Raw genomic sequence first — 13,855 nt, forward strand, 5'->3', positions numbered from 1 at the left:
CGAGGGTGCTGCGCCCAGGTCGGCGTCCGAGCTTCCGGCCGGACTGCGCCCCCCGCGGTCTTTCGCCGGGATGAAGCGCCCCTGCGAAGAGACTACCTCCGAGAGCGACATGGACGAGACCATCGACGTGGGGAGCGAGAACAATTACTCGGGGTGAGCGCGGGCTCGGCGGGAGCGGCCCGCAGCTCGGGAGCTTGGGGTAGCTTTGTGCACGCATGGCTCCCTGGAAATCCCGAGGCTCCCTCCGCAGCATCTGGGTGGAGAGGGAAAGTTTTGCCTGAGAAAGCTTGGTGGGCTCTCGCAGAGCGTGAGTTGGGATGAGGCAAGGGATGTGGGTTTTCCCCTTAGGGGTAGAGTGGCCAGGATGGGAGACGCCACTGAAAGGCAGAGCGCAGGAGTTGGCAAGGGAGGGTCCTGGCTGTCACAGTTGGGCGCGCGAACGGCAACGTCCGGGCGACAGGCGATGCCCCAGCCACTGAAACCGTATTTGGGAGCACTTTCAAAATAGATCAGGAGAAAATAGAAACAATTTGATTTTTTATTTTTAGAGATACCAAAATCACAGCTTGATTTTTGGAGGAATTAAAGCAACCTGCGATGTCAAGGCTAAGTAGGTTGAACTTTGCAGGTTGACCGTGTGTGACTTGGCTAACGCAAGAGTGACAGATGTAAGGATCGGAAAGGGCATCATTTCTTTGACTGCTTGTTCTCAAGTCTGGAAGAGATCGGCGTCGTAATCACAGAAGCCAGACCTCCACTTGCCTGACAGAGGGAGATTACCGAGGCATTTTAGAGCCAAGGCGGGTCAAATGATAATTGCTTCTAATTGGCATCACCAGAAGCACCTTAATTATTTATCTGCAGCTGTCACTCAAAGAGGGAAATTCTTCCTACCTTTGGAAAACTGGTTTTCTTTTATATTGTTATTCTAATACATACAAAGCAAAGCCTGAAATCTGCAAGAGCAAAGATATTTACACGAAACCAACGGTTTAAGTATCTAATCATTAAAGTGTTGTGCCGTCTTTAAAAATGAGGTCGGAAAAACAGAAGCTATCACGTGAAAGGTGAAACCCGTAAAGAAGGGGTGAAAATGAGGGGGACAGGTAATTCAGAAATAAGATCCAGAAGTGAGAAGGTGGGGTAATAGCAACCTGGTGTGTGCAGCATTTCTAAAATGAAAGAGAACAAATAACAGGAACCTGGGCAATTTGAGAACACAAAGAAGCATAGTATCCATGAATTATGAAGAGAAACAGATACAAACTAGAAAGGGTTGTAAAAATTATGTGAGCAAATAATGCTTTGAGAACTTTAAAAGTATATTTGCATTAGTAAATCCAAGGTGAATTGCAGCTTCTAGAGATTTAAGCTTAGACTGAAGGCTGAGACACACCTACAGTTTCATTTTCAAAATAAACCATTCATCTAATAATAAAATGAGTTTTAATTTTCCTACCGGTGGCATATTTAGGGAATATTTTTGGAAGATTAGTATGCAAAACATCAAGTTTGTCAGTTTTTTTCCTGTTGTAATATATGACTGACTGAAATTTTGAGACAGTAGATAACTTCTATTTATTTTGAAGTTTGCACCTAGAGACAAGAGTTTGACATATGATGACTGCACATCTGTTTAATAGTGGTGCTTAACATAACCCTGATCTGAAAAAGTGGCATTACTTTGTTCAGTGTGCGTGACAGGAGGGAGAAGGGAAGCTATTTGAGATTAGTTGACTTTAAAATGTATGAGTGGAACTAGAAAATGCTAATACCTAACTTCTCACCCTAACTGTCCATGATTATTTCACTGGGAGACTTTCAAGTAAAAATTCTGGGACATTTTGGCCAATGGGTTCGCATCTGGATTACTCATTTAAAAAACATCAAGGCATAATTTTTACCTGAAAAGAGACAGCGGGGCTGAAAGCAAAGTCTGTTAAGAGTGAAACAAGAACTAAGAATAAAATAACACAGACTTGAACTGTGGAATCACTCTGAATATTTAATGGGTGCCACAAGTACCCAGAAGAAACTATTGTTATGTTAATGTAGCACCTGACATACTCTTCTTATTTCATAGGCAAAATACTAGCTCTGTGATTAGATTGAATTCTCCAACAACAACATCTCAGATTATGGCAAGAAAGAAAAGGAGAGGGGTATGTGATTTTTTCCCCTTTTTATTTCATGTAGCTCATACTAATGTGTAACAGTTACATTTTTCCATTTGAGTAATTTTATCATTTGTGAATTCATAAACTTTGGTTGTTTGCTTCTTTTGGATAGATTATAGAGAAAAGGCGTCGGGATCGGATAAATAACAGTTTATCTGAGTTGAGAAGACTTGTGCCAACTGCTTTTGAAAAACAAGTAAGCTATCCCCTCCCCAGACTCCCCCCCATCCCACCCACCCCCCCCAAAAAAAGCTCAAACAATCTGATTCGCTCATCTGGGAATGTGGGTTCTTGTTAAAGCTCATTAAAATAATGGTGTATGTGCCCTGATCTGGCACAGAGCAGCTATTTCAATAAAATGCTTTGTTGTGGCAAAACTATTAAAAACATAATCCATCATGGAGTTGAAAAACATTTCCATTCTTTAGCTTATTTTCCCCTTAAGGGTAACAGTGTTCATGCTTTCTCTGTTCTTTCTATGAATACCAGTAGTGGTTTTATTTAAAACTGTGCTGTATACAGTATCCTTCAAAGAAAAGAAACCATTTTTTTCCCTCAAAATGTTTTAAAAATGTAATCTTTGTAATTAGAAAACAATCAGAGCCCAAGAAGTAACATCTCTAGCTCTATTTCCTAAATAATAATACTAATAAAATTTATTTACCAAGCCATTTGCTTTCATTTTCAATCCCTGGGTTGGTAGAATGCCATTTGATTTGGGGCATCTTTTTAGAAGTTTGGTAAAAATGAAATTAATTATAAATGCCCCTTTTCGTAGTTCACCTTTTCCTTTACCAAAAAAGAAAGAAAGAAAAAGATTTTGCACACTTGGAAAAGCAGAAAGCCAAATGTTTAAATCTTTTGTGGTTTTAGAAAAGTCATGGCTCTCTCCCTGCAGCAATGGCTAATGACACAGATTTCTAAGAGCATCTTTCAAAGGATATGGCAGCATGTCCTTGTTGAAAACACTTTCAATTGAATTCCAATAAGACGGCAGTTGTTTGTTTATTCCATTTTGTTTGTTTACTTCATGAATCTGCAAACATTATAAAACAAGCCCTACAAAGTCCTTGGAAATTATCCAGAAAGTGCAGTTTCAATTATTAGTGACTTTACTGAATCTGCTTGTACCATTTTCATGGAAAAATTAAACACTGACCAAATACAAAATATGCTACTGATTATACATTTTTAAGACAAGACACCCAATCTATATGCAGAGACTGTGTTTGATAAACTAAAAATAATGTGGAAATTGTAGTTTTGATTAGTAGCATTTTCAGTGCCAATAGGCTTCAAGTGAAAATGCTAGTAATCAATGATGTTTTTAAAATTCGGGAATACTGAAATGTCTGCAGTTATGAGGCGAAGTCTGTTTGATTTTTTTTTTCTTGGTTTGTTAGATTTTTTTTTCCTTAAATGTTGACTTAAACCTTAAAAGCAAACGTCAGTTGTTTGGCAGTTAGTTACCATAAACACAAGCTTTCCCATTTGCAGAGCTTGGCTACCAACCCTAGTGAGTTGGCCCTGTCACAATATGATTAGAAAAGTGTTCTTTAGAGCAGTTAAGTAACTGGCACTCTCACCGTATGTGGTGCTGATAATTTTTACAAAACAAGTAAAGCATAGAGACCTGAAATAAACCTTAGTGTCCTTAAGAAAGAAAAAAAAGAGAACATTTTGGTAATTATTTAGCTCTTCCAGGAAATGAGAAGCCACCCACAGTCCCTGAGACAGTTTGAAATGACACATTTGTATTTCAATTAATTACTAGAGGTTTCCTTATTTTGAAAGCAGGGACATAAAAGTATATTTGCAAGACAATTTTGTTAAGAACTATTTTAAAAGGTTCAAAAATCCTCAAGCATTTATGATGCTTCCTAGGTAAGTAGTAAATTATTGCTTCTTGTCTGTGAGCTTAGAAATTCACAGTGACACCTGCTGGTAATTATTGGAGGAAAAAACCGTAAAAGTCTTCCCTTTTAAAATGTTTGGATCTGCTTGAAATGCAGATCCAATTATATTGTTCTAGTGTGAATACCTTATTTCAGGATTTAGTAGACCTGTGAAAGGACTTACTGAAGTTTTCTATTTTAAAAAAATTTAACAATCAATTGCTAAAATTCTATCTCCTTATCTTCTGCAGTTGTTATGCAACTCCTCTAGACTTTGGCTTTATAGAAGACTGTTGATGCCCCATAATAAAACATACTGTTAACCAAGATACAGATTGAATGCAAAGTTTGAGATTTTTACAACTGAAATCGTTTTGCTGTGGTGATCTTAGGAGAATAGTTATTCTTATGATTTAAAAAAGTCATTTATTCTAGTTTCTTTTAGTCTTTAAAAGTTCAAATAGCAAATAGTTGTCATTAGGTATGACATTAATTAGTGCTTTCATGTAAAGTTTGAATATAACTTGAAGTTTTCTGTGAAAAAATAAAAGTTGGAATTGTCTAGTGAGAGGGAAATTGAAGCCATACTGCTAAATTCAGTGTATAATGTTTCAAATTAGTTTCTGTAGGACATATGATAATTTATTATTTATTTATGAAGGGATCTGCAAAGTTAGAAAAAGCTGAAATATTGCAAATGACAGTGGATCATTTGAAGATGCTTCAGGCAACAGGGGGTAAAGGTAAGTAGATGACTTCATTTTTTTTTTTTTTTTGCCTTTTTTACCTTTCTCTTTTCATATTATTCCCACTAATATTGTAAGGAAGTCATAGCTGAACAGTTCTTTAACAAGCTGAGATAGGTGGCCCCAGATTAAAGCCGTGGAAATCAATGCTAATGGCAGGATTGAACTCGTGGGAAAGAACTTCTGGAACAAAAGAAGCACTTGACCCTGGGCTTGTGTTTGCTTTCATAATACTGTGGGAGTAAAGCTTCATTCACAGCAGCCTGGTCAGAGATTTGTTTAGGACTTAAGAAGCACATGCTGGAATCTGTACAGAAAGAACAAAAAACAAACACACAAACATCCAAACATAAACAGGAGGTTAGAGGCAATCCTTTTCTCCTCCTTCTCCTTCTTTCTTCCTACTCCTTCTCCTCCTCCTTCTTCATTAAATGAAGGCTAAGACTGAAAATAATTCAGCTATTCCAAAGGAAGTGACTCTAGAGTTATTTTCATTATTATTTTCAAATTTTGACTGGTCTTGAATTTAGACCAAACAGAACAGTCGACGTGCAGGTAGGAAGTCTCTACACTAGAAGCCATTAATGGAGCAGAGTCATTCTTGGGGAAAGCAAACAGGGGCAGGCACTCCAGGTCCAGGGCCCTAGAGAGGTGTCCTCTGTACTGGATAGTGATTTAGGGAGGAATTGTCAAGATGGTGAGAGAGGATCTCTTCATCAATAGCCTTGAGATCCTAGTTCACTCAGATTTCTTTATCCCACTTACGTATCACAAGTCGGACTTGATTTTGCCCCTCTTAATGTTTTTCATCCTTCAAAGAATCCTTGGATATTCACCTTAGCCAAGGGTGTTATTCAGTATATTTAACAACTGAATAAGGAGACGGTATCAGAAGGATTTAAGGGCTCCAACTAAATCCTGGAGGCCTCCCTGTGCTCAGCATTAACCTTTTACTACACAGTATATGGGTCCTAAATCAGGGCAGAGGCAGGGCATTGGAGGGAAGCAACTGTTACCAGTATTTAATTCCTATATGGCCATACTGTTGAGGATCTCTAGAACATCAGCCCTGATCTTAACCATCTTTCTCCTGTGTCTAGTAGGAGGGAGGGTAACCATTGTACAGAGATGCCCCAATGGGTTGATTTATCCCAGATTGTACCTTCTCAAGGAACCATCCTGAATGATGGCATGAAATGCAAACATTCTTACATAACAGAAAAGATAACGGGATTAAATCACAGAAGCCAGTGATCCATGTAGCTTGACCACTGCTGTGCCTCTGACCTAAGAAAAAAGTCTGGGCTGCACTTTGAAGGCTACACTAGCAACATGAGCACCAAAGGCCCCTGCAGCCCCATGCTGCTGTCTCTGCAACTGCTACTTCAGGATATTAGGATACTGATTGAATTAGTCATGCTACAAGAAAATTTGTTTGATTGCTTTACTTCCCTTAGCATTGTTAGCCACAAGTCTAAGTTTTCTTATCAGGGTTTCAAATATTTGGCATGAGCTGTACTTCTAAAGAGTAATATTGTTCTTAGGCTTTTTTATAAAAACTAAGTTCCATCTTGGTTGCTATTCTTGGCCACCTAGATAGTCCTAAAATTTGTCCCAGAATAGTTTGTGAACAGATATTTCCAAGTAGGCTCCATCCACGTTGCCTGTCAGGTCATTGAAGAGGTCATTGCACTGAAGAATGGCCTTCAAGAAGGGAATTGGCAGCCGGGAGTGGTAGCTCATGCCTATAATCCCAGCACTTTGCAAGGCCGAGGTAGGCAGATGACCTGAGGTCCAGAGTTTGAGACCAGCCTGACCAACATGGAAAAATCCCGTTTCTACTGAAAATACAAAATTAGCTGGGCATGGTGGTGCATGCCTGTAATCCCAGCTACTCAGTAGGCTGAGGCAGAAGAATCACTTGAACCCGGGAGGCAGAGATTGTGGTGAGCCAAGATCGCGCCATTGCACTCCAGCCTAGGCAACAAGAGTGAAACTCCATTGCAGGCTGGGCGCGGTGGCTCAAGCCTGTAATCCCAGCACTTTGGGAGGCCGAGACGGGCGGATCACGAGGTCAGGAGATCGAGACCATCTTGGCTAACACAGTGAAACCCCGTCTCTACTAAAAATACAAAAAAAACTAGCCGGGCGAGGTGGCAGGCGCCTGTAGTCCCAGCTACTCCGGAGGCTGAGGCAGGAGAATGGTGTAAACCCGGGAGGCGGAGCTGGCAGTGAGCTGAGATCCGGCCACTGCACTCCAGCCCGGGCGACAGAGCAAGACTCCGTCTCAAAAAAAAAAAAAAAAAAAAGAGTGAAACTCCATCGCAACAAAAATAAAAAATGAAAAAAAAGAAGGGAACTGGCAGTTTGGGTTAACATTGTAAAAGACTACCAACTGCCTCATAGTGCAGTGGTGAAGAGCATCACATCTGTAGCTGGATTGCCTGATTTCAAATCCTGGTTCTGTCATTGATTAGCTCTGTGACTTTGGGTAAATTACTGTCCCCTGGGAGCTGGTCCAATTTTATCATCTGTAAAAAGAGGACAGTTGTAGTATCCATACTATATAACTCATAAGGCTGTTACAAGTTAATTCAGTTAAGGCTGATAGAATAGTGCTGGCACAGAGGGAGTGGTATGGACATGTATGTCACTCTTGGCCCAAGATCCATGCACAAAAGGAAGCTACTTATCCTCAATTCCCTCTGAAGTCCACAATAGGATAGGAATTTTGCATAATTTATATTCCTTAAGATACAACAGAGAGCTCAACCATATATGACAACATAGCAGGCAAGCCACAAATTTCAATTACTTCATGACTAGTAATGAAAATTCTTAGAAGCTCTTGGGGCTCCAATTCTGTTAGTTCATTCTTTATAGTCTGTCTTGGTATGACAATAGTATCTAGAGAGGATTTAGTAGAATAACCTAAGTTCCGAAATCCTTCTGGATTTCTGGACTCTGTCTATTCTATTCATTACCCCTGTCTTTCTCTCATGGGAGTCAGAAGTCTGCAAAGCCCTACAGAACCCTGAGGACCAAAATGTGAAATCTTTCCATGAATACCTCTTCTTCAGGAATAGCTTTTCATCCTAATCCAAGAGGCTCTGTTTGTTAACTATGTCAGAGTCCTGGGATGATAACTGTTTTTGCTGCTGATCTTCCATATTTCATGGTATTCTCTTGGTTTCAGCTTTGTACTATTGTTGTTTCTGTTTTAGTAGTATATGTATTTGCCACAAATATCTTTTGGGGACTTCCAGATTGTTGGAATTTTAGCTTTAGGAATTTGAATATATGTGACTACTATTTCCGAAGTTCTTTGATTACAGATTAAGATAGTCAAATTTTTAATAGATGATGAATAAACAGGTAATGCTTTGATCAGCAAAAACTTGAACAGATAATTTAGTAAATGTTCTAGATAAAAATAACTGCTGGGTGTGGTGGCTCATGCCTGTAATCCCAGCACTTTGGGAAGCTGAGGCAGGAGGATTGCTTGAGATCAGGAGTGCCAGACCAGTCAGAGCAACATAGCAAGATCTTGTCTGTACTAAAAATCAAAACAGATTAGCCAGGTGTGGTGGCACATGCCTGTAGTCCCAGCTACTCAGGAGGCTGAGGCAGGAAGATCATTTAACCCGGGGAGATGGAGCCTGCAGTGAGCTGTGATCGGGTCACCGCACTCCAGCCTGGGTGACAGAGTGAGACCTTGTCTCAAAGATAAATAAATTAATAAATAACCTTGTTCGAATGTGATATTTCTTATTCATGTATATACACATCCCCAAAATGAATAGACTAAACTTTTGACTTAGAAATTGCTTTTTAAAAAGTTGTAAATGAAAAATAATCTGTTTGTATATACCAGGTGTCACTCATTCAAAGAGGGCAATATTTCCCCAAATGTCTCATTATTATTGTGCCTTACATGGGCACTCTGATAATTAGACATGATTGTTTTCTATTCTAATGTATTATCTTCAGACAGACACTCAGATAAATGTGACCAAGATCTAACCATTTTTATGGTAGTAACCATAGGTATAGGAGTGCATGCATATACACTCACAAAATTAATATACATTTTTTTCTGGGGTGTATGCCAAAAAAATGTAAGGACATATATTTGAACTTCAGAAAAACTAGGAGTTAACATACAGTATTTTCATATCAGGAACTTAGCCTTATATTACTGACAGAAAAATAAGATCTTCAAGTAAGAAACCAAATTTTTTTTAAAAACTCATTTTGTTTTCATTAACTTTTTTATACAAAGTTATGACAAGGTGTTTTCACTTTGTTGATAAAAAACATTGTGAGTCAAGAAGCAGTTATGAATTTATTGCGATTCTAGCACATTTCTAAAGTCCTCAAGCTGCTAAGATGCACTTGGCGTTTCTGTTAAAATGCCAAGAGAGTAAAGATGTTTCAGATAAGCCCTTTAATCTCCAACTCATGTGACAGAGACAGAGAGACTGGAACTCTCTATTTCCATGAAAAAGTTTCCTGGGGAATTTCCCTATCCCACAATACAAAAGGGGAGACCCCATTTCTTTCTCTGGAAGTGTTTGAAACGCAGATGTTCTTAATTTTTTTCCCCACTGTGATATTTAGCTGCAAGAACAACTGCAGCATATTGCATTGCCAGAGTTGTGACACATGTGAGTGGCAAAGTATACCTTCCTGACTTCTGCACAAAATTAAAACCATAAATAGCTGGCAATATTTTCAGAAAGGATTATCGTTCCACTTCAGTCTTCTGAAGGACAGAGTGGAACATCAGTGGGTGGTTATTCTTAACTATACCATTTTCTCACCCCTACCTCCCCCCCATTTCTCTCCTGTCCCCTACTTTGCTCAAACCCACTTTTAGGCTACTTTGACGCACACGCTCTTGCCATGGACTTCATGAGCATCGGATTCCGAGAGTGCCTAACAGAAGTGGCGCGGTACCTGAGCTCGGTGGAAGGCCTGGACTCCTCGGATCCGCTGCGGGTGCGGCTCGTGTCTCATCTCAGCACTTGCGCCACCCAGCGGGAGGCGGCGGCCATGACATCCTCCATGGCCCACCACCATCATCCGCTCCACCCACATCACTGGGCCGCCGCCTTCCACCACCTGCCCGCAGCCCTGCTCCAGCCCAACGGCCTCCATGCCTCAGAGTCAACCCCTTGTCGCCTCTCCACAACTTCAGAAGTGCCTCCTGCCCACGGCTCTGCTCTCCTCACGGCCACGTTTGCCCACGCGGATTCAGCCCTCCGAATGCCATCCACGGGCAGTGTAGCCCCCTGCGTGCCACCTCTCTCCACCTCTCTCTTGTCCCTCTCTGCCACCGTCCACGCTGCAGCCGCAGCAGCCACCGCGGCTGCACACAGTTTCCCTCTGTCCTTCGCGGGGGCATTCCCCATGCTCCCCCCAAACGCAGCAGCAGCAGTGGCCGCGGCCACGGCCATCAGCCCGCCCTTGTCAGTATCAGCCACGTCCAGTCCTCAGCAGACCAGCAGTGGAACAAACAGTAAACCTTACCGACCCTGGGGGACAGAAGTTGGAGCTTTTTAAATTTTTCTTGAACTTCTTGCAATAGTAACTGAATGTCCTCCATTTCAGAGTCAGCCTAAAACCTCTGCACCCTGAAGGTAGCCATACAGATGCCGACAGATCCACAAAGGAACAATAAAGCTATTTGAGACACAAACCTCACGAGTAGAAATGTGGTATTCTCTTTTTTCTCTCTCTCTTTTTTGTTTGGTTTAAGGCAGCTCGGTAACTGACATCGCAACTTTTGAAAACTTCACACTTGTTACCATTTAGAAGTTTCCTGGAAAATGTATGGACTGTACCATCCAGCAATGCATCACCATGTCTGAATTGGGGAAGAAAAATGCCCTGACTGAATTATCTTGAGACTAGATGGGAAATATAGAGAGAGAGAGAGTGAGAGTCATGTTTCATAAGTGCCTGAGCTTAGGAAGTTTTCTTCTGGATATATAACATTGCACAAGAAAAGACGAGTGTGGAGGATAGGTTAAGAAAGGAAAGGCACAGAAGTCTTGCAATAGGCTGCAGACATTTTAATACCGTGCCAGAAAGAGTATTCTGCTGAAACTAACAGGTTTTATTGGTCGAAATGACTGCTGAAAATAATTTTCAAGTTGAAAGATCTAGTTTTATCTTAGTTTGCCTTCTCTGTACAGATATGCCAAGAGGTGACATTTAGCAGTGCATTGGTATAAGCAATTATTTCATCAATTCTCAGATTAATAAGCATTTCTGCTCTGCCTGCAAGCCCCCAGGCACTTTTTTTTCAATGGCTCAAAATATGGTGCTTCTTTATATAAACCTTACATTTATATAGTGCACCTATGAGCAGTTGTCTACCATGTGCCCACCAGAGGCTATTTAATTCATGCCAACTTGAAAACTCCAGTTTGTAGGAGTTGGTTTAATTTATTCAGTTTCATTTGGACTATTTTAATATATTTATCCTCTTCATTTTCTCCTAATAATGCAACATCTATTCTTGTCACCCTTTGGGAGAAGTTACATTTCTGGAGGTGATGAAGCAAGGAGGGAGCACTGGGAAGAGAAAAGCTACAATTTTTAAAGCTCTTTGTCAAGTTAGTGATTGCATTTGATCCCAAAGCAAGATGAATGTATGCAATGGGATGTACATAAGTTATTTTTGCCCATGCCTAAACTAGTGCTATGTGATGGGGTTGTGGTTTTGTTTTTTCGATTTCGTTTAATGACAAAATAATCTCTTATGCTGAAATCAAGCATGTGAGAGTTTATGTTTAAAAGATAAGAGACACAACATGTATTATGCACTTCATTTCTCTACTGTGTGGAGAAAGCAATAAACATGAGAATGTTAAACATTATGCAAAATTATACTTTTAAATATTTGTTTTAAAATTACTGTACCTACTCTTTTTGCATTACTTTGTAACCTTTTTTCTATGCAAGAGTCTTTACATATCACTAATTAAATGAAATCCTTTTTGACTATTTTTTATGTGGATGAGTTGCTTTGCAGAAAAGTTTCCTTCCACTTTCTATGTGGAAAGTCGACATGAATTTCAAGAGAGGTCTTTATTTACTAACAATCCAAGCTATGGCTTTTCCTTATGTCTTTCAAAATCACTTGATATAATTCAGAGCTTGCCTGAAAATAACATTTATCTGAGCTTGTAAACTAAGCATAGGCAGGTAAGATACTTGGAGGCAAGAAATAATCAGTTTCCTCTGCCTTTTACTCTTAACTACAGTTCTTGGGAAAGTGCAAATTCAAGACTTCCAAATGGTATACCAAATATAGGATAATAAGCTAGAACATGTCATACATGTTGCAATTCAGAAAGATTTGTAGTGTTTTAAAGACGTCACATACATACATGATAGGTATGTGCATACATCCTAATGATAAATCCCTTGTGCTTCAATGACAATTTTGTTTGTTGCTGTGGAAGTTTTATGGGTATTGCCTCTGCTTCAGTGAGGCCTAAATAAACCATCATCGAGTTCCTGAAGCTATTGGGCCAAACAACATGAAAAGAATGAAAGTGATTTTTATTATGCTTATCAATTTGTTCAAAGGAAAAAGTAGGAGGGCTTTTATAGTATTCTGGTTTTGAAAAAAGCAAACAGTTTAATTTCTGTCTGTAAGTGGGTAATGAAAAGGTCAGGGGGAGGCAAAAGCAAATCACCTTGTTTATTGTGTCTATAAGCCCTGTGGTTCTTATATTTTCAGTTGGCTCTAATAGAATGAGATAGCAAATAAGAAAATTGATTTCGTTGTCTTAGGTGTTTATAATCACGATTTGTGGACAACGGCCATATAATTTTTGCTTTAAGATCTACAACCTGAATGTATGCCTATTGTAATGTCAGCATTCAGAGAACTTTTCCTTTTTTGAAATGTAAACTTAGAGATCAGGAATTTAAAATTTATTTGAATTAAATATTTTTAAGATAAATTCCTTTCCTTCTTCCTTCCCTCCCTTTCTTTTCCTTTTATTTTTCTTACATTTTGTATTACAGGTTATATATGTATTATTATTTTTCTTTTTTTCTTTTCTTTCTCTTTTTTTCTTTTTTGAGACAGGGTCTCTGCTCACTCTGTCACCCAGGCTGAAATGCAGTGGTGTGATCATAACTCACTGCAGCCTCGACCTCCCAGGTGCAGGTGATCCTCCCACCTCAGCCTCCCAAGTAGCTGGGACCAAAGGCATGCACCAGCACACTCGGCTAGTTTTTGTATTTTTTGTAGAGACAGGGCCCTACTATATTGCCCGGGCTGCTCTTGACCTCCTGTGCTCAATTCATCCTCCTGCTTCAGCCTCCCAAAGTGCTGGGATTATAGGCATGAGCCTTCATGCCCAGCCAGATTATTATTTTTCAATTCCACTGACTTAAGTATTTGCAAACGAACTTGCAACATAGTTAATAAGAAAGTGTTCCTAAAGATAATCGTTGTCAGTAATTCAATCATTTCAAGTTAATTATGATCAATGTTTCATATGATTGACTTTTAGCATCACATATCACTGTTTATATCAACCTGACCATCGGAGGTTGCCATCCCTCGTCCAAGTGTTCTGTTGAAGGTGGTATTCCACCTTCAGATGTGGTAGTTTTCATGTTTGCTACCAAAATAGAAAAAGAGTCATACCCTTTAAAGTTGTTTTAGGGAAAAAGAATTTTCAGGGTTTGATGTATTGATGGTTGCTTTTATTTGTGTAAAAGTCCCAAAATTAACTCAAAGGATTTTTAACAGGATAAAAGGAAAAAGGGAACACTTTTAGAAATTTGTGTTTTCCCAACTGTTTGAAGCTATGTGCATGACTGACTAGAAGTTTTGTTTAAAGTTCACATCAGTGAGCCAGAAGCTATTTTTTTTAATGACTGCTGTGTGCCCAGCATTGCACCGTATATGTTGAGTTTTTTTTTTTTTGAGGCGGAGTCTCGTCGCCCGGGCTGGAGTGCAGTGGCCGGATCTCAGCTCACTGCAAGCTCCGCCTCCCGGATTTGC

The 13,855-nt window shown here is 39.8% G+C and overlaps 1 protein-coding gene across 3 annotated transcripts in view; it reads left to right on the forward strand.

The window, feature by feature from the left end:
* Nucleotides 1–11,832, forward strand: part of HEY2 (hes-related family bHLH transcription factor with YRPW motif 2) — a 28,094-nt gene extending 16,262 nt beyond the window's left edge. For 2 of the 3 annotated variants that reach the window (XM_011944474.1, XM_011944473.1), the window contains exons 2-5: nucleotides 2,084–2,162; nucleotides 2,290–2,373; nucleotides 4,734–4,815; nucleotides 9,698–11,832. In XM_011944474.1, coding sequence (XP_011799864.1) covers nucleotides 2,139–2,162; nucleotides 2,290–2,373; nucleotides 4,734–4,815; nucleotides 9,698–10,383 — 876 coding nt within the window. In that variant the 5' untranslated portion in view covers nucleotides 2,084–2,138 and the 3' untranslated portion in view covers nucleotides 10,384–11,832. Of the gene's footprint in view, nucleotides 1–8; nucleotides 154–2,083; nucleotides 2,163–2,289; nucleotides 2,374–4,733; nucleotides 4,816–9,697 lie in introns of those variants that run through there. The other variant, XM_011944472.1, reaches the window with a different exon arrangement.
* The last annotated feature ends 2,023 nt before the right edge of the window (nucleotides 11,833–13,855 follow it).

This window comes from Colobus angolensis, unplaced genomic scaffold (assembly GCF_000951035.1).
Source record: "Colobus angolensis palliatus isolate OR3802 unplaced genomic scaffold, Cang.pa_1.0 Scaffold231, whole genome shotgun sequence".
NCBI lineage: Eukaryota > Metazoa > Chordata > Mammalia > Primates > Cercopithecidae > Colobus > Colobus angolensis.